The following is a 26,797-nucleotide window of genomic DNA, read 5'->3' as shown; positions in this document are numbered from 1 at the left end:
TATCATTATGTTAGTACTCTAACACAACGAATTTGCATTGCGCGAATTTTACGCGTCTAGCACATAATAATTTTTTAGGTGAGAAAATTATAGGATTACATCTTAGCACTTTTGTGCAATTCTAGGAAAAGCAATCCACAAATTTTCATTTTACTTCATTTCACGATAATAATATTGTAATCGTTTTTAACCACATTATATATAAGATGATCTATAAGCATCTAATTTAAAACACAACATATCTTATGTTTATTCAGATACAAAATGTTAAGTCGCAAAAAGCGATATTACACGCAAATGCATTTATTTTGGACTTGTTAGAATTCTTGTTAGAACAATAAGTAATGAATAGAATCGAAAAAATGTACCATCATGATCAAATTGTTTATTTGACATGTTTGACAATAAAATTATATTATTAGTATTATTAGGTAGTCCCAAGACTTAATTACACCTACTGTAAAAAAAATATCTTGTGATTGTGTTGTAACCATGTATTTCAATAAACCAAAAAGCTGTTATGCATATTTTTTGTAGTTTCTGTTAATTTGTATCTGTATCAGTTTTTAAGAAATTGACTCATTTCCCTTTTCCTTGATACCATAGAATTTATTTATGTAAGGTCGCAATCGTATATTTAAAATATTACGATTATATATCAGCTACAAACTTTAGAGCTAGGGCTATACATACAAACCCTCACTAATCATCCGGTGGCTGAATATTGTCGCTAGAAAGTATTTGTTGTGTGTATAGTATGTTTAAATATATATTTTAATCTAACTTACGTTATTTCAATCACCTATTCGTTTAGAGCGATGTAAACAGCAACCTGTAGTTTAAGGCCTCGCTTGATTCTTTACACGAACTCATATCTATCTATTATACTTATGTTGATCCGTGTCGTAGATATATAATGATAGAAATACTTGCCTATATCTATAATAAAAATTCTTCTAAGTAGATACTTGTGAGTTATATAGCTATCCAATCATCCATGAAATCGAAACAAGATTCAATGGGCCGTGAAATGAAAATCGATTATATTAATCCATCGACTGACCGATATAAAAAAGGGTACTGTTTTGACGTCTGTCAATTTGTACTGTCAAAATGATAAAAGTGTCATTCGTCAAAATAACAGATTCGTACTTTCGTATTACAAGTTTGTTGTTTTCATTTTGCTTTTCTTTTAATTTTGTAGTTTTTTAAACTGTTTATTCCGTGAATGTATATTATACTGCATGAACCGCCTCACAATCATGATTTTCCGAATTGCCGGTTGGTTCGGCCTAGTTTCTGTAATTATAATCAGTTTGGTTGGCTTCGGATGGTATCTAACTTTCCTTATGTTTTTAATAGCCTTCCTTGCTGGGTAAGATTTTTTTTTAATTACTACTTATTTAATAACATACAATAATAACTTATTAATTATAATTTGTACTATTGTTAATTGTCATTTCATGTTGATACACATTCAAAGTTATTTACCCTATTTGGATTGGATTATTCAGGACATAAAGATAACATTTTTTTTATGTTATGTAGAATATGTCTTATCTTTCTGTTTTTAATTTACTCTATCCCCTTATTCTTTCATGTGTGTGGGCAACAGATTCAAGAAAACATCTTATCTTATTATTTTATTTACGAAGAATCACTCCATATACATAAAAACTTTGTATTAATATGTTGAATTTTTTGTTTTTACAGAATCATCACAGTATTATATTACACTTATGATAGTAAGACACAATTCTCAGTTAGTTTGGAGGACATTGATGATCCACTGCAACAAAGTAACTACACAATTCTACTCCCAAAGGTAAGATGTAGAGACATATAAAACCTTTAGTACCTTATGAGGGAGACATTACTCCCTACATTTTTCTTGGTCACAATGACTTAATAGATTGCAGTCAACTTGTTTTTAAATACTTAAGTGGATAGGTGCTGTGTATTCAGAGAATTTGATATAACTTGGCAAGGGGTGAGCTTACTATCGTACTGAGTAATTTTTGGTTTGTTATCAGCCAGATTTGTACTCTCAATCTTTTGGATGTAAGTCAATAAACTAAAGCACTATGCCATGATTGAAAGTCTACTGTTTTACTATTTATGAGAATACCAGAAAGTCTTTAATATTTACATTAAGTACTCACTAATAGAATATTAATTTATGATGTTATCATACCTGAATGGTTATAAATTATTTATAAAGTCTACAGGTTTTATGTTATTTTGTGATTATTTATATTTTTTATAAAAGTTAATACTGGATATTTTAATTGCTAGAGATTAAGACTTTAGTCAACGGTTTAGTCACCTATTTAATAAAGAAATGTAACAATTGTTTCATTCTATTACATTACATTATTTAAAGGTGTTATTATATTTGTAGGTGATAGAATTATTTGATAAAGAGGAAAACTTACCAAAGTTTGACAACAGGATAACTGGTAGTGAGACTGTAGATAGATTTCTCAATGAGATTATAATGATAATTATTAATGACTATGTGGCACCATGGTATGAGATATTGACTAATGATGTGGAGTTTACAACACATACCATCAACCGTTTGGTGGTGGCTACTGGGGCCAATCTAGCTAACAGGTAAGATAAACATGCATCAATGACTGCAGCAAAGCTCTTGATTAACAAGTGCTTTGTTCCACTTTTTTTTATTGCCTCCATATTCTTGTTTATATGGTGAAATGTGGCATATAATTTACCAGGCAGTAGCTCTAGAATGGAGGATGTGAAATATGAACAGTTTTAAAGACTGCTTGCAAGAAGAACACATATGAAACTTGCATGTTGCTCTTTTTAATAAATGGTGTTCAACAATACATCTTAAATGTGAATACAAATTCCCAAATAGCAATTTTAAAACAATTAAATAATTACTTGATTTACAAGTAGCAATTGTTTAAGACTATAATGGGTGATGACATTATATTACAGAATTAAAGGTGTAGATTGGACTCACATCCTATCTACAAGATTTCCAGAAGAATTCACAACACATTTACAGTTATTTAAACAATCAAGAGTTAGGTTGAAACACATACAGTTGCAAAACAATAAAGATGTCACCAATGGCAACATGAGACCTGGTCCAAAGAAGGAAGAAAGGAGAACACATAGGAGAAACAAAAGTGACACAGATTTATCTTGGGCTGCTGGTAGGTGTGAATTTGCCTTTTTTATATATACCTATGTTAGGAAAGTAGTTGTTTTGCATGTAGAACAGGATACAGGCATACTCTATTATGTGGACAACATCTTTCTGAGAATTCTCCCATTACCAATTTTTGCTCTGTTTGGTACTAGATCGCACTATGGGAATTATCCTTGCTTATTAGTATTTTGTTTATTACATGTATGAAATTGTTCGCATTTTTTAAAATATATCACTCATTTACCATAGCGATTGTCATATTTGTCAATTTTCAATTAAATGATTCAGATACATGCATTATTTTCATTAGACTATTGCTGTACTCTATGATTATTTTATACATATATATTGTTCAATTTGCAGATGTACAAATATTTGGCAAATCGAAATTTTATGAGAGTGCCGAAAATATAAGTGGTAAAACGTTAACCGATTTGTTTTTTGATTTGGAATGTTCTATGGAAAATAAACAAATATGTCGCGATTCGTTTTGTATTGATACCGAAAGAGAACATGGTGAGTTATTTATAATTAAGAATTTCTAAGCCTGTACTATTTTCTATGTCTATTTTAATAGATCTAAGTAGAGGCATTAATATTAGAACACTGTATTACTCGTATTTTCTTATAATGAAGAAGAAATAGGATGACTGAAAATTTACATGCAAAGCTGCCGACAATAGGTAGGATTACATAAAAACCATTGTGGTTGATTGATTCAACAGTAACTGAAATGACTGTAATTATTACTCTGGTCCATATTAATATTATATATTCGAAAGTGTGTCTGTCTTGTCCTACTCGACGGATCCTATTCTCCGGAAGAACGGATCTTAAAGAACTTTGATATGAAGATAAATTGTATCACACAGATTGTGTCACAAAGACGAACACAGGCTGTGTTTTTTATAATAAACAGATGTAGTCGCGGGTTACAGAAAGATATGTACAATTATCATAAATACAAAAATGTGACGTCTGTTTGTGAACTTTTCACTATTAAAGAGCTGCAGATATTAATGAAATTCGACATTAGATTCTTTCCCTCCAAAAAAGCAGATAAGTCACGGGTAACAACTTAGGGTGGTTTATTTTATATATAAGTAACTAAATTGAAAGTATATAAAATATAAGTTATATTGCAGCCTTACTTAGTGAAGTTTCTGAAGCTGTGCTGTACTTGATCACCCCTGAAGACACATGGAAGTGCCATGCATTGAAATTGATTCTAATTGACCTATTATCGTCAATTGTTCTTCGTCCAATAATGAATCTACTTAGTGATCCCGACAACATAAACAGAGCTATTATAAAAAGTGTAAGTCCAATATTGAATATTTATGTATGCTTTTTTTATCTACTTATATATATATATCTGTATCATGGGAAACAAATATACATTAAGACCATCCAACAAAAACAAATAAATATTACGTAAAATAATTAACGCGAAATGGCTATGTGATTAATTTATATACGGTCGAAGTGGACGCGAGAGATATACTAGCGAAATCTCTACAATCTTCCAAAAGATTTTGCCCTGTCTAGAACTGCAGTGGGTCCTATATTAGAACGTGTATCTAAAGCTGCATTTACCAATGCAGCTTTAGACTTAGTTTCTCTCAAAAGCCGGTAGGAAACAAGTCCCGGGAACTGCTCGGAGTTCTTTCTGTGCCACACGATGGACCCAGCATCCTCACGGTGAATCCATGGAATGCTAAGAAGTTTGACTCGCCTCGTCTCATTTCTATGTAGTAAATTTGAAGTCAATATTGAAACTTTAAAATAATGCATATTTTTAACAATTGTCTTAGTGTGTTCGCGACTCAACACTGTCTTCTGAATTGTTTCTGTTAGTGATTAGAAGTTGTGGAGATGCTGAGGAATTGGATGCAACACTAGAATTAGTCCAGAAAGATATACAAAAATTGGTATGTTTACTTAATATTAAATTATTTTTTAATTTTCGCATTTAGTACATATAATTAAAATGGTTTTAACATATAATAAATATATTGTTTTATATGTAGCATTCAAAAGATAGCGCTGGTGAATGGGAGATACAAGACCGACAGAAACTTTCGTCATTGCATTATCTAACGAGGATCATAAATGCTAGAAGGGCGACTCTAGGACCACAGGAAGGTGTGTATTTTTAAATGTTATTTGTATTACATTTGTTTACAATAATTTTATAACTATAAATATTACGTTATACTTCGTACTTTGCAGCTAACACATGGATCATTCCGTCACCAAATACCTATATTTTTGAAGCAGATTTGTGTAAGGTGTAAGCGGTAACCGTTGCCTATATACATGAACCGCATTACGTTTATCACACTATCATGATACCACTTATGCGTAGCCATTTCAGAGGACTAAGATATTATCCTGTAATTTCAATGCCTAATTGCACCTTGCAACCGAAACAGCCTACAAAGCAAGCTGGTTGGCGATTCAAATAGGTGAGACTGAGGTACACACGTAGACGGATTTTACTGCTATATCTCTTCAAATTGGAAAGCATGTAGCTTACGAAACAAGCAGAAATAAAGAGTAAAAGATCTATATTATTAATGAACCACTAAAAACACGAATATAGACCCTAATACGTTAGATTTAAAAAACATTATTATATATTTTTACAGGGTCAATTACAACCGACACAGATAAAGTACCTGAAGAAGTGTCCAGGTCATTGAAATTTTTGAGAGAAACAACGGCGTGGCGCTCCAATGTGCAATACTTACTCGAAATTGAGATTAATGATGATGGTATGTTTCATATTTATCAATTTATGGAATCCTATCATTTACCCTTCTACCCACTATCTCTTACGCCCTATTTCAGTAATAGTCTAGATTATTTTTTAGATAAAAAGGTGGTCCATATTTGTTAGTGAGAGGATCTGTGACGTAGATTACATATTTTCTACGTCACTATCTTGCACAGAATAATAGTCTCTTGCGTTACTATTCCTAAGGACAAAGATGTCATGCCTTAGTACATTTTCACACTGGATCATATGTTGCAAAGAAAGCTGCTTAGTTGAAGAATTGTGTCACACTAAAGTAATATATTTCTTTCTAACTGTTGCACTTATTCGTTTATGAGCCCAATATTATGGTTATCAAATTTATTGACAGCAATAATAAATAGATAGCATCACTGCCTTGCTCTCAACTCGATTCATTGCGTTTCAAATGGAATAACAGATAGGGTGCAAGTTGTGCATATGACTGTATAAATTTAAATTTGAAATACGTAATTGTGTTAATGAAAGTATATGCATTTAAAGATTCGCCATACACCTCAAAAGCGGTTCTGGACAATGTACGATCTTCAGCACTGGAACTGTGCGACTTATATCTAGCGCCAAATAAGCCCGCTGTAATGGGTATACCCGAGAACTGCCATTCGGAACTCGTGAGGAAGATAACAATGGAAGGCGAGGAGTTCACCAATAATCCAGCTGCGTGTTTTGACGACGTGCAGAAGTGTGTCTGCGTCGCTTTAGAGGTAAATTATATGCTATAACAGAATAATTGTTGAAAGGTGTGAAAATAGGATTTCTTATTATTACGTGACATATTGTCCTATTACTGGGCACTAATAAGTATATAATCTGTAATTATTATTACTTTTATATGTACTTAGGTTGTGTTTGTTTATTCTATTGTGTTAGTAATAATAATAATATCCTTGAACAATCTAGTCAACAACAATCTAGCGCCATCTAGTCACAAGTTAAGCAGAGTTTGTGTTAAGATTACTAGACTACTGATTTTTTTTTGTAAATACATACATACTATACATATAAAACACCCAGATCGATATAAACGATCATACTCAAGAATACAAATGTTTGCACTGTGCGAGGAATCGACCCCGCGAGCAGACGTAAAGCGGTGTGCTAAATCACTAGACCACCAAGGCCGTCAAATAATGTATTATAGTCAGTATTGTATTGTATGTGTTTGTTTATTAATGTTCTCTAGTATTGTATATATAAATAGCAATATGTGCGATTTTATAAGATATTTTTTTTATTTTAAAGGACGATCCGTCATGGCAGTCTGATTTTATGATGGACTCTGAAGATAGTGCAGATAAGAATAACAGGTAAAAAACACTATGCTCCTGCAATCCCTAGACTACGGATAGTAGAAATTATAATGATTTGAACAATTATGTTTCAGTGATATTAATAAAGATGACAAATCCGACAAACGAAAATACGGTATGTATTCTTAATATATTTTTTTTATTACAAAATATCTGTATAATAATGATATAGGACAGTAAAATCTAAAATATCTTAAATGATTATTTTTGATGTAATACTCCTATAATTGGCAGACAAATGCAAGAAAATTATGAAATTGTGTTTGAACCAGTTACCAAAACTGTTTTTGAAATCCAAATATAAGTATGAGCTCCCTTTCAAGTCGTCCACCTTCCCTCGTTCCCGCACTAGAAGAACGCCAAGTAACAAGAACCACACACTACCGAAATGCAAAATATTTGGTTGTATATAATGAAATTTCATAATTTTAATTTTTCTGGTAGTATCTATGTTTTTTATTTATTTAAAAAGTATATAATCTCAATTATACTAGATTTTTGTAGATAGTTTAAACATTTTATGATTCCTTATTTTGTCGACAGAATTTAGTTAAAAATAATTTATATTTAAGATTAAGATTGTAAGCTTTTTTTGAAATATTTATACTAAGTACAAAATTCATATTTATTTCTTACTAAATTACCTGATAAACTTTGTATTGCCTACAATAAATTTTTTTTATGTTCATGCGCTACCCATTATACCGTACGCCATCCATTCTACTCTGTTCAATCCCTATTGTTCTATTATATTATCCTATAAACCATGAATTATATTAACAAAAAATAACGAGAATAAAAGTGTTTTTTTTTTTCTATTTCTTTTGATAATTTTTCAAATATTTCTCGTCAAGAAACATCTTTTTTTTGTTTTATTATCTAGCTTTAATTAATAATTGTCTGTAGCATGGACTGCAATTCGAATCAAACCTGCCCAAAACAAGTTTTATGCCATATTATAGAGTCGATTTGGATGTGCACTAAAATAAATTAATCGTAAAGGACCCATTAATATTACAGGCGACAGTAGTATAGTACTGTTGTATAATTCCATTTTAAGATTAATTGTACAATAGTCTGTAGAACTTTATTAAAAGTATATATATTATAGTACATTAATATGTATTATTCATAAATTACTATGAAATTAGATGTATAATATGTTATTAGAAGCAAGTTAATTTAGTTAACTAAAGATAATGAAAACATATTGTAACAGGCGATGGGTTGCCGGTGCCTGGTACAAGACACAACCGCTCCAGATCCGATATAGTGGGTAACTTCGCTCAAAAGTTGATGAATGATGGTGCAGGTTCGTATTTGTAATTTTAATCACTTGTTACATGGATACATAACATTGATGTACTATGAATATTACGTTAATATGCTATAAACAGTGTATAAATATACAATTAGTAGTGTTTGTTTTCAAATGGGTCCCATGCAGGATTGCCAACCTTAAAATATTTACTTGAAACTTCATATGAAAAGATGAAATATCTTATAAAAACTTGTATATTACCTTAATTTTACTCTCCAAAATCTCAAACATATATAAAATGTCCCAGTAACTGAAGACAAAAAATTCTTGCTTTGTTCCTTTGGCTAAGCATTAGTGTAGGTAGTTTTTTTTTATTATCTGTAATATGATAAGTTTACATAAATATAACCTGTATCATTTTTAGGTCCATCGAGCTTAATATCTGCCAACACTAGCAACCTATCACTATCACATTCCGAAATTAGCAAAAATGCGAAAAATATGATGTCACCATTGTCAGCATGTATTATTGAAACTGGTAAGTAATTATTATGTCTAAATAATGCTATTTTTAACGCATAACGAAATTATTTAAGGGACTTACTATTTTGTCGTAACATATCACAAGCTTTTGGTTTCATACGTTTGGTATGCAGTTTTAGGATCGCAGTTGGGAAGACAAATCACTACTCCAAATTCCGATGTAGAATACTTGTTTTTTTAAAACTAGATGTGCCCGCGGCTTCGCCCTATGTGTTATAGTAAAGTTTTATTAAAATCCATTCAAAAGTTATTGCGTGAAAGAGTAACAAACATCCATCCATCCAACCACACGTACAAACCTCCGGGTTTATGATATTAGTAAGATGATTGTTATTTAAATACCATCTTTAGTACTTATATAATTTTGTTTTATACACTACAACAGTCCATTTAGTGTGCACACTATTGCAGTGTAAAAATCTTACAGCTCTGTACACGTACACACACATTTACCTTTATTTATACTGTACATATTCGCTTAAAAAAGACTGTAAAAAGAAAAAAGCGTTTGCGTACCTCAATCTCACCTATTTAACCGCCAAGCAGCTTGCTTTGTAAGCTGTGTTTCAGTTGTAGGGTTCAGTTTAGGTAGTGAATTTACAGAATAAGAGGCATGACGTTTATTCCTCAGTTATGGCAACGCATTGGGTATCGCGGGTGTTACACGATAACGTGATATCTGTGTTTTTTTATTTATATAGGCGACGATTATATCTTACCATCAGGTGAGCTATCAGCTCGTTTGATATTTCAATTGTATTATAATTAAAATAATTTTTTTTTCAACAACTTTTTCAGCGCTCGGTCAAGAAAAAGGTCGCATGTTTGGTATATACGCCATAGCGGTCACAAGGCTCTCCGATAATGAGGTGTGGCATATTTACAGGCGATATAGTGATTTCTATGACTTACATACTTCAATTAAAGAAAAGGTTAGTTATTTATAATTTTGTTTATATATATACCAAGAAAAGATACTTTTGCAGCTGCTTGCAACCATATACACGACTTCTTAGAAAGTCTAACAAGAATTACAGATCCCTAATATGAATTGCATTCGTGCGACTGACATACATTAATTCATTGACATTCATGGATTAGTAGTCGTAGGTAAGGTTTATATTATTTTTTGTTATTTTGTTTACAGTGGTCAGAACTGGGAAACCTTCCGTTCCCAGCCAAGAAGACCTTCTTAAATACTTCCCGTAGCGTACTGGAGAATCGTAAAAAGATGCTCAACATTTATCTAGAGAAACTCTCGAGCTTGGCGCAAGAGACCAGATATATGGCTTTGCTATCTGAGGATTATTTGGGCGGATTCCTCAGCCCTGCGATACAGACTGAGGAAAAACACAACAATGCGGTAATAGTATTTAGTTTCCAATACTGAAAATATTGTATAAACAAACATGCAGTCACCATTGTTATCCCGGATAGGGTGGGGTAGTCAGAGTCACGTGTTTCATTCATCATAATGTTGACAATTGACGACACGCCCATATTTATAGTTAGGGTATGTTTGTATCCAACGGAGCCCAGCCTACCGCCGTCTTTCGCATTGGTTGCCGGCTTCTCGGTGTTTTTCACTGGAGAGTCAGTCAGAATTGTAAACTAATAACAATTCTTATGTTATGTTGTAGGTCTAAACCGTTTCTAAACACACCTAAACTACTCCCTACAAGCTCACAACGCTCTCCACTACTGATACTGATGATGATGATATATATTTATCTTAATAAAAGATTTGTGTCATTGGCGTGATGTTTTTCAAGCATATATACGACGAATGCTGTTTACCACCATGTTCAACTTGTTTCCAGTAATATAAAAACTTAAAAACTTAAATTCACTCTAGGCAATCCAGTGCCAAGCTAAGCAGAGTTTATGTTATGGATACTAAACAACTGATATTAACACTTAAATATTTCAGTTGTTTATTAGCCATAATATAGACAATGTAATGCATTTTAATGCATACATAATACATAGAAAATCCGGTCTAATACAAACAATCATACTTATGATGACAAATATTTTAATCGAGCACTCGAACCTACGACCATAGCAATTAATGCGGTGTCCTAATCTGCTAGATCAGCAACGCCGTTGTTAAAATTGTTTGTGTAAAAAGTGTTATGTAAAAACCGACGAAATGCAACGAATATATTTAATATATTCTTCTACATTTGTACTATCCTTTAGAAAGATATTAAAGTCGACTCTAAAAATAAGATAAACAAACATGCACGTTATATAATACTTGGTGCAAATAAATATATTGAATATTTTACAGATTAATGCGATTGTAAATCCATTTAAGGCTGGAATGAGGACGCTTAAAAACATGCCCGACCAATTTGTTAATACCGTGGATGGTGTCATGGATGGTAATCATTTATTTATATAAGCATATTATTTTCATAAAGTAGTTTGGTTAACAGATGTTTGTACATATTTTAATTTTTAGGCATTTCGAAAGTGTTTCAAGGGAAAAGCGATCACTGTTCTGATAATTTGAAAAGTGGCTACGTATCTGATGGACAAGAGGTGAGAACTGATATTGTTTACTTGTAGTTGTAGTGAACAATCTCATTATTTTTTTTATAATGCTTTATTTGTACAACAACTAAATTACAGCATTAAAGAGGAGCAGTACATAATAATTGAAGTTAGTTAGCTTAGTAATCAAATTGCAGAAAATTGCGCAAAACAAAATGATCTCCCTTGATACATGTACTATAAATTACATTTATTCTATATACAATTTTCCTTTATACTGTCATATACAATTACATTTATTCACATAAACAAAAACATTATAATCCAAAGTGCACAGGTAGCGTACCTAATATACTATCATTGTTGCCTCTTTGTTTCTCTTTCTCTTTCTGCCTCTTTCTATTATTTATTTTGATTTGTATACAATTTATTCAAGTACATGGTAAGGACATCTTACATGTACACGAATGTTGTAAAGAGAGATCTTGGGAGATTTTTTGAATTAGGAGAGTAATAATACAGTGAATAACGTTAATTGAGATTTACGTTATTCATTGTATCGTAATGTACTTATAATGCGACAGAATATGATCGTCATATATTAATATAAATTTATACTGTCTAATACTATCTTTGGGATTAATCAATCCCGAATAATGTAAATGTTTGTTATCTTTTACACCGAACCGCTGAATTTATTGTGGTGAACTTTATTGTGAAGATGTATAGATTGAATTGGTTTGGAGAGGGTTACTTGTGTAATAAAATTTGAAGGGGGTGAAATATAAAATGAAAGTTTCTATAAGGGAATAAGAGACATCATAAAAATAATAAACAGGCGAAGTACTGATACTATGAAAACCAATGTCGCAGTCATCAGCTACTAAATTATACAACTCTACGCTACTATTACACCATTCACAGCAACAGCCAGGAGGTACTTTAAAATTCAGAGTCGATGCTAAGTGGAAAGAAATTTATGGACACCGCTCCCAATGGTTGGCCCACCGGTGGCCGATTCGGATGCCACGTTTTCTGAACGGTCGTATCAGGGTTGGCAATTAAAATATTTAGTATAAAGTGGGATAAAAATTCGTGTATTGTGTCTTGTCCGCTATTTCAAAACCCAAAAATGGGACTAAAAAGGTCTCTATTTTTGTACATGTCTGTGGTATCATTTTGTCGGATTCATGGAGCTGTTAGCTTACGGTATCACCTGGATCTGATGGAGAAAGGTTACAATTTTATTCAATGTTATATAAGGTCCAGCTTGTTTTAACGCGGGAACATCGCGAACAGCAAGTGGAATAGTGTGGTCTTGTAATGTGTCAGTGTGCACGTAGTTTTTTTCTGTAGTACTTAATTATTTTACTATAACGTAATCTAGATGAAAATCCTCGTTCAGGTATATCATTGCCTACATTGCACGGCAATGAGGCAATGAAACAGTTCTTAGAAAGCAAGGAAAGTCTTTGTGTTATAGAACGTATACCTAATTCATAGAAACGTTAATCGCTTGATAAGCCTTTTTTTTTGCTATTGAAATGTTTTGTCTTTTTTAGGTTATTTTTACAATGGGAAAGTACAGGCTGTTGTTTGTGTGAATTTCATTGCAGCTTTATTTAAATGTTTTAACTGCAGGATATATATAGGATGAACCTTTACTAAATGAACTAATTTTGATACATCATAATAAGTTCTTTCAATAAAGGTTCTTTCGAACTCGAATACGATAAGTTCTGAATTTTATGTTTATTTATGGTACGCCATAGTTTTGACAATACATAACTAATTTGAATAATTCTTTATTCAATTGGTTGGGTTCATATCATGGTGTTGGTTTCATTAATTTTATCATAAATAAAGCCTTTTTTTATTTAATTTTTTATTATTATTAACGTCTTAATAATTTGTATTAACAGGACGGGTATGAGAGTGTAGCTCTACGATTGTTGGAGGAAGTCCTCGGCATCAGAGGTCTATGGCTGAGACGGCGCTTACTAGCCCCGCTGAGAACTTTAATATCGGATCGTGTCAATAAGTAAGAATATCTGAATAATTACATTTTACAGTAAAAATGATACGCATATATTGACATATATTGAATACATATATTGACATATATTGAAGACCTTTTGAAGACTTTTTTTAAAACTACTGTTTCCTTTAGGGCCACTGTTTTTCTTTGTAGAAAATCTATTTAGATTGGCTCACACTATATATATTCTGAAACGTGAACTGGCGCTTGTTTCCCCTGTATGGTACATGCGTAATCCTAATATCCATTATATATTTTGAAAAGTATCCAATAATGATTTATATTATTTTCAGGAAAGTTTTGGAGTTAGTGTCATCGTTAACATCACCCAGGAATGTTGTCAAGTACTTGAAGAAATTCAAGTAAGTCAAATAAATTACAGTTGTTATCGCTAGACTACTCTGATTTAATTTTTAATGTAATTGGTAGTGCTAGCAAGCTGCTCCCCTGATGGTAAACGGTAACAATCGGCTGTATACATGAATAGCATCACGGACATCATGTTATACTGTGACAACGGCGATACATCTCAAGCGTTACCATTCTAGGGGACTAGGATATTATGCCTCTTATCCCGTAATTGCCTTATCTGCACCCTACAGCCAAGACAGAGCTTGCAAAGCAAGTTGCTTGGCGGTAGGAATAGGTGAGTTTTGTTACTCATATACTTAATAAAAATATTAAATATATGAGTAACAAAACTAACCTATTATAAGAGTAAAAACTCTAATGCTACTTCATATTTTATATTCACACAAAATCAATTAATGAAGAAACCAATTGCAATGTTTGTATCTTTATGGAATAAGACTTATTTGAGTAAAGAATATTTCTATTTCTGCTTACATTAAGACTGGACTATATGGCAGGTTTATTGGTGGAATCTTGTATTAAATTACGTTTCTGTTTACAGACAGTGGTTGACACAACGGAGTAATGTAAGCTACGCAACCAGAGACTCGGCTACAAAGGCTCGGACGCGTGTTGCTGCTAAAGTTGCCTTACTTACTGCGTACTCAGGTAATCTAAACTTTGTAAGTAAAAATATTTTTGGCCTAACAAGCTGACGCTTATGTACATGAACAGCAGCACGATCATCACGTGACTGAAGTACACCCGGAGTAAAAAAGTGTGATATTTATTTTTTATCAAATGTAAATTTGATTTATAGTTTTTATAACAACGTTTTAAGGCAGTTGGTCCCACATATCACATTTGCCAATGGATTCAGACAGTCGTCACTGTATTATTTTAATTTTCTTAGCAAACCCTTTTCATGAAAGAGCATAAAAAATATGTCGTAATATTGGGCGCGGCCATATTGGATTTGAATAACGTTACTTAAGTAAGCATGCAATATCTAAACAAATGTTTATAAAAAGTTGATGACAATCGGATGGGAATAACTGTTTTAAAGATGGACAACGCTAAAATGAGGAGGAAGACAAGCCAGTCCATCAAGGTGAATGTACCAAGTATTAACCTAGATGGTTTCTGGGGGGACCACGTGTCTTGACATGACATTACTATAGATGGGGTCACTAGTCCCTATTAGTAATAATTCCCTCTCTCTTTAATATGCTCCGTACCGCAACTGTTAAAATTGCGTAGTTTTATTTTATTTAAAACACTTTATGGCACCAACATAGAAAAGACATTTTTCAACATTTCTAGATGAACTACGCCATATCGCCGGCTCCGATACAGCACGAAGAGGCTTATTAACAGTGTTCGATTTATTCCAAACACAAGAAATAAATCGCAGGCTGATATTAGTATTATTAGAAGGTAAGTTTTAAACCCTACACACATTATACTAGATGTCATCAACAACTTTGTCTGCACAAACATTCACCCCCTTTCATATTATTTAAGATAAAAGATAGTCTATTGACAACGTGATACGTATACTATAGACATAGTGATCTTATATTCATATCACATTGTAGATCCGATAAGTCTTTTAATTGGGAAAATGTAACAAATATCTATTTGTTACATTTTCCCAATTAAAATACAGTCAAAACAGACAAAGCATGTCTATCTAGACATGCTTTTGCATTTATAATATGGGTATGGAGTAACTGATAAGTTGAAGTTGATTTAACAGGACAAAATGGGATTCCACGTGGTTGCTATGTCGAAAACTGTCGAACACACAATAATGAACTTTGCATCATCTAACAAATGATGTTATTTTGTTTGCAGTTGTTTTCTTACTTGTTACGGTTGAAATTATTAACAGGAATTTTGGTATGGAGATAGATTTGACCTTGGAGACGGTTGACACTGAAAGGGATGATAGCCGAAGTTTGAATGGGGAATCAATTACGATTGAAACTCATCATATATAGCATTAAAGTAAATAGCATTAGAAACATATAAAATATATTTCTAATGCTATTTACTAAAGCTGCGTGTAGGGACTGGTCGGGTTTGATAGCTATGACTGATTTATTTTATTACTCAAGTTAGTGTAAGCTGTTTTGATTAATCATATAATATTTTTTTATTCGACCGCTGATTCGGAAAGCAAACTCACCACGAGAAGAAGGAGAAACTTGCGTGTTGCTCTTTTAAATAAATGTTGTTCAGCATTACACATTTAGGATTTTGTATGAATACAAACTGACAAATAGCATGAATAACCAAAGTAAATAAAAATGCTATTACATTTGCAACAAGCAAGTTTCTTTCTCTTTCTTCTTGTGATGAGATGAGCTTTCCGAATCAGTGGTCTAATAAAAAAATATTATATGACTAATCAAAAGTGCTTAGATTTCTAATTCTAATACAGAATTTTATTAAAATGTACTTTGTTGCAGCGGTATTAACCAACTTATTTCCCGATAACAACATACCGGAGCTATTCAAGAAGCTATACTCAAATTCTTTCAGAGTACCAACTCCAAAGAAATCTGTCCCTGTATGATGTATGATGATTTAATGTAGAAAACTAATTACATTTGCTTACACTTGTAATATTTATTTTATAATAATTTATTATATTAATGTAGGTACAAATTACTACCACATACACGACCGATGTGCCAATTATGTATTTAGAAAATTCTATTGCGTTCTTAGTAATATTGAGCTTTACAAATCTCTCTACAATCTTCTACAAGTCTTGTCCTGTCTAAAACTGCAGTGGGTTTTATACTAGAACGTGTATCTAAAGCTACATTAGCAGGCTCCTACCAGATTTGACTGGACAGGAAAAGAAACACGAGCCATGAAGATGTGTGCTGACGTACGTCAGCACAGGAGCTTCTTAAGCATACACCCGTGTTACAAGTCTCGGGAACTGCTCGGAGTTTCTCTCCCTGCCACACCATTGACTCGGTACTCGTATAGTGAATATATGGAATACTAAAAGTTAGTCTCTCCTTTATGGCATAATATAAATTGTTAATGAAATCTAATGAGACTTAAAGGTTATTCTTCTTTATTATTATTATTATTATTAGGTCTTCTTCGAACATGCAAGCATTCATATCAATAATTATATATTATTATTTTGAAAATTAAGTTTCTATATGTGACATATATCATAACATATTTACTGTTTAGTAAGCAGATTATGTTATTAAAAACAGCTTTTAGTACACATTTTTATATAAATGGTATATTTACCACTATAATATGACATATTTAAGAGTTCCACAAACATCTTGGTAAAGAATCGAGTGTACAATTGTAAACGAAAATGAAAAAAAAATTAAAATACTTTTTGTAAATTAGTGTTTTTATTTTATTCTAATTCTGAATGTGTATTAAGAATATGTTTCTAACAAAGGCTTATATAAACAAATTCATTAAAAAAAATCAAGAGAGAAATATTAATAAGGTATAAAATGTTAATTTATTAATCATCTTGTATAAATTTTAGGTGTAGGTTATGTTTTGGTATGCTAAATCAATATTTTTTTTATGAAAACACATATATATATATATATATATATAGTAGTAAAATTATTACATAATATTTTTTATTGTAAAAGCTTAAAGTTTGTTGTGATTTTTGTACTGTATGTGGCTATGGAAGTTGTGATATTGTAATAAGTACCTAAGTCAACAATTTTATATACCAGAAAGTATTGTACCCGTAAATTTTAGTAAAATTTATATTAGTTCAATTATACAATCTTTAAAAACCTATTTCTTAATTTATTCAATATTTATAAAGAGTCATTTAGGTGACATGAGAGCTATGCGCTTTTACATTAATCGGATTACATTATTTGTAATATAGTGAAACTAAATATATATAATAGGATAATTAATATCTACACATATTTACAAAAAAACGTCCAACCAATGTGATTTAAGCAACCCGTGTCTATAATTTAGATCTGACCATTATTATTTGTATTTCATATCTTTATTTTCAAAGTATATTTCTCCCATATATTTAACTTTATACAGTTTTTTTATACCCGAATGAAGAGAACGTTTTAAAATATATAATATATTTATAATATAAAATATAATTTGTATCGCATAGATATCTGTAAACAGTTTTGCAATGTTAACAATTTCTGAGTATATACCGGTTATTACATAGCAAAAAAATGCTTTGCAATAGATATAAAGCGCCTATGTACTAAAAGTATGTTATATATATATATATATATACATACGTAGGTGGTGCTATACACAATAATGTTTCCATCAGGTGGTCCAAAAGTTTGTTTGGCATTCCGTTATAAAAGTTTGTGAGTCAGTTTGACTACGTATAGTATTATAGTGCTTCAACTGCATAAAACGTATATGCCCTTCTCTTCGAAGCGTAAAAAGTCACCTGATGTGTGGTAAATTAATGGCTTCTGTATTCAAAAAATTCTCAGTAAGGTTATTCCTTAAAGTAATTGCAATGTGATTGAATAAAATATTTATTTAAAAAACACTATTCATAATTTTCTGTAGTTAATATAATAATAAATTTTATGCGCTTTATTACGATGTCTTCGTACTCTGTTATTTATTTTAACAACATTCACTAAATGGTACTAAAATGCATTTTTTATTTTAATTCTGTGATTAAAATATCATTACTCTGTATCGACAAAAATTCTACTTTCTGTACCATAAACTGGTGTAATCATGAATATTTGGCTATGGGTTGGGATTACCATTTCAAATATTGTATTGTGCTTTTGTCTTGTCTCTCTGTAACTCGGACAAGCAACAATAATATATACATGATAAATTATGTATATTCATCATCAATTATACCGTCATTATCGATTGTTAAAATGTTAGACTAAGCTTTAATTCAAAGGTTTTAAAAATGTTTACAAGTTATAAATAAATTGAGACAACGAATGATGAGATTTTAATATGTGTAAAAATTGAACAAAAATTTTGAGCAATAATTTGTTATAAATTGCAAAATATATTAAACATAATTTTAAACGTGTTAACAGTTTCTATACCTTATTCTTCATAGAACATACATTCCAATATTATTGTTTGAGAAAGTACCTATTTGTTGTACTAGGTAAGTATTTATTTTATTATTGTAGTAATAAATTTTTTATTATTTTATTGTTGTTTTATTTTATTATATATCTCTGTACATGGAGTTGATAATTTTAAGTATCCGTTTATTGGAATAAATTGATCTGTAAAACATTGAATAATTAACCAGTTGGATAAAATTGTGAATATTTAATTCCGTGATTTTTCCGCATGTACGTTGTTGCACTTAATTGTTAACTGAAATTATTGCTATTTATTTTTTTATCTACAAATTGAAGTTTTGTTTATTTAGTGATTATATTTATGAGCATAGTAATTATAGGTGTAAATTATAATTAAATAATTACCATTGGGCTATGGCTATATTTGCTAAATGAGTATTTTCTTATTGGTTTAAAAAAAATGCTATAGCGATTAAGTAGCCCCGTGCTCAGTGGTAGGCTACAATGCTTTGGTTCATTCAATATCGTTCTATGTTTTATGAACTGACCGTAGACGTTCGTTGATAACAAAATAATTAATCCATGGCCTAAAAGCTAAGAGTACCCACTCAAGTTAGTAGTTGTGAGTGTACAGCACGATATGTTCCTAATATGTGTATACGTTGATATTAATATATCAAACATATGTAAATCTCTTCCAGTGATAAGCACCTGGATTATAATCTTGATCATAAAGGTTCTATTTTTTAAAATAGAAAAATGTACTGTTGTTAGACAAGTACTGCGATAACGGTATATATGGTGAAGGTCCCTTGGAAGATTGATTATTAGGTATGTAGATAACTAGGAAGTGGGTAGGACTAAAAATTTATCGTCCATACGATAAGAGAGAAATTATTCAAAAGGAGTAATAGGGTAACATGAATACACATTACTATGCAGTGAAAGATTGCCAAATGAAGGCGGTAAACGGTGCAACCACTTTGTGTCGTCTCTCCTGCAAGCGTTGGGTTGGCGCCAGCGGCCATCGCGCTGCCAACTCACTCCGGTTAATGTGGCTAGATTTAAACTGTTGTTTACTAATTACCTACATTATGTAGTAATATGTATATAGTACCTATGTAGGATATTCTGTGGTGACCTACATTTTTCATGTCAACTTAAAAATGTTATAGAAGATAGTTCAACAGTTTATCGTCTTAGTGCTCACTTCTGTTCTTTCTCGAATCTACATCTAGATAAAATTTTAATTAAAAAATCCTGGCAGTGGGTTGTAAGTTTATGTCTTATATATCATGTTTAAATATTTTATTAAGTTTCATTATTAACAATACTTATAAACATTGAGGTGCATATTTGACATAGATATAAATTAGGCCAGTTTCTAGAACAACTGTTTCACACAAAATAATTTGAATGAACAGTGACACGATAGGTATATTCAATGTGTCGACATGGAACATAAATCCTCTTGGGCGCTATAATTTTCCGTACATTCGTATGGTATTGAGCAGCACCGAATGTCAAGGGCTGAATGCGAGTGCGTCAGCAATTTGCACACGTTTGCTGACAGTGCGGTGGATTTTGTCGCGTGTCTCGAGTCGTGTCGCTCGCTATTGTCGCGCGACCCGCACCGGACACCAGTAGACAGACATCGGCCCTAACTTGATGAATAGATAGTAGACAAAAAGAACGACCGAGTTTTCCGATAGATAAATCCATTTTCATCTGGCAGATAAAAAAAATTAGCTTCAGAGAAATATATTTTCAATATTAGGTATTCTACATAATATTATCATAGTATTTGTGCAAAAAGTAATTTTGTAAAGTATTATTTACACATATGTAATGTGATAGTGACAGTACTAAAAAAAATATATATTTTGATATTTTACCAGTTTACGAATACAAAATTTGTTATTGTGAAAAGGTACAAAAGTTAAATACTAGTTATAGTTGCCTGATATTGTAGACAACTCTATAAGTATATGAAGCGACCTTACTTAAACGACAGTCAATTTACTGTTTACGCAGGTCCAAGTTCGAGTATTAGTAGTTTCCCGAGCGGCCTACGTACAATCGAAATCTGAAAAGTCTTACCTCAAACGCTTAAACAATTTTACGGGCAGTGGTTCTATTTAATTGGGGGATTATCTTTTTTCCGGTCGGACTGCGTTAGTGGACGAACCGTCGTCAAGTGCCGTACTGACAGCGAACAAATGATGCATCGGGAATCGGTAAATACAGGCTTCCAGCCCCAGTAGGCCCATGTGACGATGTTAATACGGCGAATGCGAAGACCATTCTAGGTGAAAAGCCCTACTATTGATATGTCAACGAGCAGTGAGTGGAGTTGAGTGATAGACGAAACTACGTGACCATTGCGTGCCTAATTCCGGAGGGTGCGTTCGAGTTGTCAGTGCTGTGGCATCGATTTATGGTTCGCTGTTTTCTGTTTTAGAGTTTGATATATTTAGGTTTGGATTTACTTAATTTATTTCACTCTTATTACTATTTTCACTGTATGAAAAGGGTAAATTAAAGTAGGTAGTATAAGTAGTACCTCAGTACTATAAAGCTATTCTATAGTTGCTTTTGGCTATGTTAGCACCTATATAGAAGAATGATACTTAGGGAACGAAAAGAATTATAGAACAGGGATACAGTACTACATATTAAGGTTCCCTCGTGTCGTTTGTATCCATGTTTCTTTGAAGAGAACATCACTTTTAGACCGTAAGTACATAAGTACATTTATATTTCAAAAATATTATAAAATTAAGAGAAGGAAAAATGTGTAATAATATAAATGTAAAATATACGAGATGTTAGATGGTCATTTGGTTGGCGATGGTCATATCCTGCTAGGGAAAATTTTATATCCTAGCACAGTTTTGCTCTGATGAGCCAATGAAAACAAATGTGTACCTATATACGTTGTAGAATTGAAAAAATAAGATAATGGAATTTGAATTTTTCGTGTTTCCTTTTATCGTAGGCATGGGCAGCAAAGGAAACAGTTATATTCAATTATTCAGAAAAGAATATTTACACAAAACAGAATACTGTTGATCGTAACAATGGCGATGAAATTCAACCGTCTCAATTGTAGGTAAATTACGCATCATTTTGTACGTAGACCCGAACTCGACTCTAAGGCATCGTTTGTAAACAAAGCGTCGTACACTGTTTTAAAAGGCAAAATTGTTTCCGCTATTACGCCGTCCCCGGTCTCCCTTCGCCAATAAATGTAGGTGGGTATTTAGCAGACTATTTACTGCGCGACACTCGCTCGCCGACTTCGCTAATACTCTTAATTATTTTTGCCAGTGTAAGCTGTTTTTCTGACGGGGAAATGCAACTGCAACATTTTGCATCTCCCCCACCCCGAGACCCGCCGTCCTCATTACGTACTCTGCAACCGTCCGCCACGGTTGAGATCGCAGAATAATTAGACTTTAAATCAAGGGTAGCAAAGCGGTCAACCGCTCGGATGTGGTATGAATAGTCAATCGTCATTAAATTGTTCAGCTTTGGCAGTCTAATGCATTTGGGAAATAGCTTCGTTCGTACTGTTCAGCAATAAGTCTCTGCCGACTCTACGTACCGAGCTAAGCAGTGAAGTTCAATTGCCTGCTACTAATGTAAAGATGTAGGTGTAGGTACGCTCATACCGGCACCGTTTTTAAATTTTCATATAAAAATCGTATTTAAAATAAAATAGGGCTGATAGTTAACGTAAATGTTTCTGTATTAGATTTACTTATAGCTCTTCATATAGGTAGGTAGTAGGTAGTTTAAATATGTTTAACACTAAATTTAAATTACAAATACAGAAGGTATTTGCAGACTTCAGTGTGCAATTTAATTTAAATAGGCTGCCAATTACACCATCCTCAAATTAGAATACATTTACATACTTTAGTTTTATTATAAAACGGGACATTGACAAGAAATGAAAAAATATATTCATATTTATTAATTCTAAAATGTTAGATACAAACAAACCGAGTCAATTATTATATTGAACGTGTGCTTACTAATTTAGTTTATAACCATATTCCTTTTACGCTGCATTCATGTATACTGAATTTAACATAAACACTAACATTGAGCACTCGGGTTGTATGTTGATACCAACACAAATCCCTACCTTTTTTACTGTCGACTTCAGTTGCCAAGCGAGACTAAGAACGCATTTTAAGTACCCATTCAAACAACAGTGTAGCCAGTTGCAATTCTGCAACAGATTAGCTACATTTACCAACTGAACAAAGGTCACAGGTTTTTCCAGAAAATGAGGTATTAATATACCTAAGCATACCATATGTAATAAAATAATGTATAAGAAAGTAACATTTTAAGTAACTGTCATAAACTTTCATTTTTGTTTATATTGATATTCACCTTTTACATATTGAAAGATAGAGTAGATATTCATATTCATATACAATATTCATGATTATTTATGGAAAACCTAAATGAGAGAAGATTATTACCTATACCTACATACATATTTTATATGTAATCATTAAAATAGTATTTCACATTATGTCTTTTACATTAACTAGGTAAATTAAAGAAAATGTTTTATTTTTTTAAACTTTGTCATAAAATATGTTAATGAATGAAAAAGGATCGTCACATATTCATTTCACTACTTTTATTTGGTGAACCAAGTCGTTCGTTGACTGGATAACAATAATAATAATATCATATAAAAATGCGAGCTATACATTCTCAGCGGCGTTGGTAGGTATTTCTAATCTTCTGTCTCTTATAAAACGATAAAACGTATGTTAAGTGTTTGTTTATTACTTGGTGGGTAATTTCAGCTATAATACGACTGATTACGAAGAACTATAAAAATGATATTACCTTAGATTAAGGAAGTCTGCGTTTTGGAATAAGGCCATAATAATTCAATGTCTCTGGCATGCGTTTAAAAATATAAAATTTTACCACCCTAATGCTTCAAAATGTATCATCATATAAGATATATACCAAATAATATATCTATCAATGGCGCCTTATATTAACATCTATGTACCTACTAATGACATTGAATAATACACACAGACAGGTGCAAAAGAATATGGACTCCGCATAGTGTGCGACGGCGAGCGAAATTAAATTAATACAGGCTCGACTCGCTTCAAATTTAAGCAGCGCAAGATTTAAACGACAGCTCACATTTCGTTGGTACCTACGTAATTATGCCGCGGCCTCCGCTCGCTTCGGGCGCAATGTGCCAAATCGCTTACCCGCGGCCCTGCGCGACTACCATTGTTCCATCGTAGTCAGTACAGGATAAATTATCCTTTAATTTGGTTATATTATGTCATGAGCTTGCAAGTATAGTAAGGACAGACAAATCTTGTATGAGATTAGGTACTGGTGTAGTCGGATGTTGTTATTTTTGCACTCGCTAGCAGAAAAATATGTAAATAATGATAATAATAAACTATGACTACCAGTGCACTATAGTGATGGATTCTAAGTAATCAATTAAGGATCTACGGTTGTCTCAGTCACAACAAAACCAAACATCCAAAGTCTAAATATGCAAATGAAGCAGACATTTAAAATGTTGTGTGTCAAATTATATTCTGGTGATGAAATACTGAAATAAATTATAGCTATGGTGGGACGGTGATAGGTTTGACTTTTACATGTTGACTACTTGATTTGAATGTGATTAGGGACGTCAGTTCTCAGCAAAGTGTAAGCGTATCAAGTATTATGTTCATCACAACATCAACAAGGATTAGACATAAGTATTATATATTTTCACTTTAGGATCGAGTTAACGTGGTAGTGGCGCCTCATCCTGAGTCAGCGTTGTTCGCCGCGCTCCGCTGCACTCCGCTTCCTGTCACCTTTGCTGCAACTTTCAGTTGATTTCATCGTTCTACGCAAATGTCATAGTAAATTTTCATAAAATATCTCCACGTGCCTATGTGTACAATCACGTGAAAACAAATTTGGGGGTGGCTCTTTAATATAATTTTTATTGGAATGTAAATAATAATGAAATGGAATCTCCATTTACAAAAAACCGATCAAGTGTCACATTGGACACATATTGAATGGGTTTAGTACTGTGTTTTATTACTGAAGCGCGGGCACTATAGAAAATATATTGATGATGTTGTTAGTCTATATATGATAACTTACCAATTTCTTTTTTCATTCATCCTAATGAAATTTGATCAAAATTTAAAATTTGCCCACAGTCAATCAAAGCATGTAAAAGAAACCACATTTTCTTGACATTATTTTGAACTTTGAAATTAATAATCCTATAATGTATGCGAATCAGATCAATACAAACTAAATGCCAAAACGACATAATCCCGTGATATTTTATTAGATAGAATAATTTTAAATTACGTAGTTTTGTATCTAGTCAAAACAGAAAATGAGGTTTTAATTTATTATTTTCATTAGCAACTCCCCGAGTCGGATTCAAAAGTTAGCCTACAGTTCACATAATGATAATTCCAGACACGTAATCACGTATGTATAATTAGACACTGAAACTGAGGCAAACAGTCAAATTGCTGTCCAGAATACACAGTTTAATAAGCATGCCAAGCTTAAACTAATAAATCAAAGTGATTTGATTATTTACTGCCAGTTGCGGCAGTGTATTTGCTGTGAGGATTACGCCAGATTTCCTGTATTAACGCTCCGCACAAGTACCACTTTGAAAAGATTGACCTGCGTTACGCAACCCGAAGGTCATATACGGAAATTCGTATAAACCAAAAGGAGTTTACTAGAGTTTCACACGGTTGTACTTTAGGTAGTCTACATGTCGATAAATTTATCGTAATAAAGTTGATCTTACTCCCTAAACCTGCTACTGACGATGCATCTAAACGGAGACCGTTAAAGTGGATAACCATGTAGTACATATATATTTTCAGTCAGATTTTTATTTGTGTTGAATAGTTCATTTTACTGAATTTAAATTCAATCGCTTCTCAGTTGTAATATCATTTAGGTATACCCCATTGTAAAACACTGTGCTATCTTTTTGTAAGTTTACATGGAACCAACCTACTAAAATACTTTATCTATTACAGAAAAACCATTAAAGCAACCACCGCACCTTATAAAAAAAAAATTGTCGCCCTCAGTGGTCTACCGGATTACACATCGCCTTACATCCGATGGTCGCGTATTCGATTTCTTGCACGGCACAAATATTTGTATTCATGAATATCATTGTTTTGTGTCGGTCTGGGTTATTATGTACATATAACATGTGTATTCATCAGACATAACATAAGCTCTGCTTAGCGTAGGACTAGATGACGCTGTGTGAATTGTCGTGAGATATTATTATTATATATTCATGCTTCAACCATCGACATTGATTTTATTTGAATGCATTGTTCTTGTATTTGAATTTATTAGGTATGTGTATGTTTATACTGGTTTTATTTAAATATATAATTATTTCGTTAGCTCTAAATATTATTCCTATAACATATCTCACTAATGTGTGGTTTGTACGATTCGTTATGGCTGTAATTTTTTGCTTGCTATAATTTTATTTATACCCTACTTTTACCGGCCATAGAAATCTATGTAATATAAGATGTATACACATAGGAATATCATATGTCTAAGTAATGAACGATATATATATATATTTAATTTGGGCAAAATAAAAAGGTGAAATCTCGGTGATTATTTTAGTTTAATAA

The 26,797-nt window shown here is 32.2% G+C and overlaps 1 protein-coding gene across 2 annotated transcripts; it reads left to right on the top strand.

Annotated features, from left to right (window-relative positions):
* Nucleotides 1–1,167: 1,167 nt before the first annotated feature.
* Nucleotides 1,168–17,090, top strand: LOC131845079 (sorting nexin-13-like). Of its 2 annotated transcripts, XM_059194096.1 has the most exons (24): nt 1,168–1,375; nt 1,714–1,825; nt 2,402–2,616; nt 2,968–3,188; nt 3,548–3,700; nt 4,330–4,502; nt 4,999–5,115; nt 5,215–5,329; nt 5,836–5,961; nt 6,486–6,706; nt 7,245–7,309; nt 7,387–7,427; nt 7,547–7,714; nt 8,532–8,624; nt 8,998–9,111; nt 9,915–10,048; nt 10,264–10,479; nt 11,410–11,503; nt 11,584–11,663; nt 13,538–13,656; nt 13,947–14,015; nt 14,567–14,673; nt 15,328–15,441; nt 16,479–17,090. In XM_059194096.1, the coding sequence occupies exons 1-24, from the start codon at nt 1,245–1,247 to the stop codon at nt 16,583–16,585; spliced, it is 3,105 nt and encodes a 1,034-aa protein (XP_059050079.1). In that variant the 5' UTR covers nt 1,168–1,244; the 3' UTR covers nt 16,586–17,090. The 2 variants fall into 2 exon arrangements, with proteins under 2 accessions (XP_059050079.1, XP_059050081.1); XM_059194098.1 differs by lacking the exon at nt 7,547–7,714.
* Nucleotides 17,091–26,797: the final 9,707 nt, after the last annotated feature.

This window comes from Achroia grisella, unplaced genomic scaffold (assembly GCF_030625045.1).
Source record: "Achroia grisella isolate CSIRO2021 unplaced genomic scaffold, CSIRO_AGI_Agris_v1 utg452, whole genome shotgun sequence".
Taxonomy (NCBI): domain Eukaryota; kingdom Metazoa; phylum Arthropoda; class Insecta; order Lepidoptera; family Pyralidae; genus Achroia; species Achroia grisella.
The sequence above is the reverse complement of the archived record's forward strand: the minus strand, read 5'-3'. Positions and strand labels throughout refer to the sequence as shown.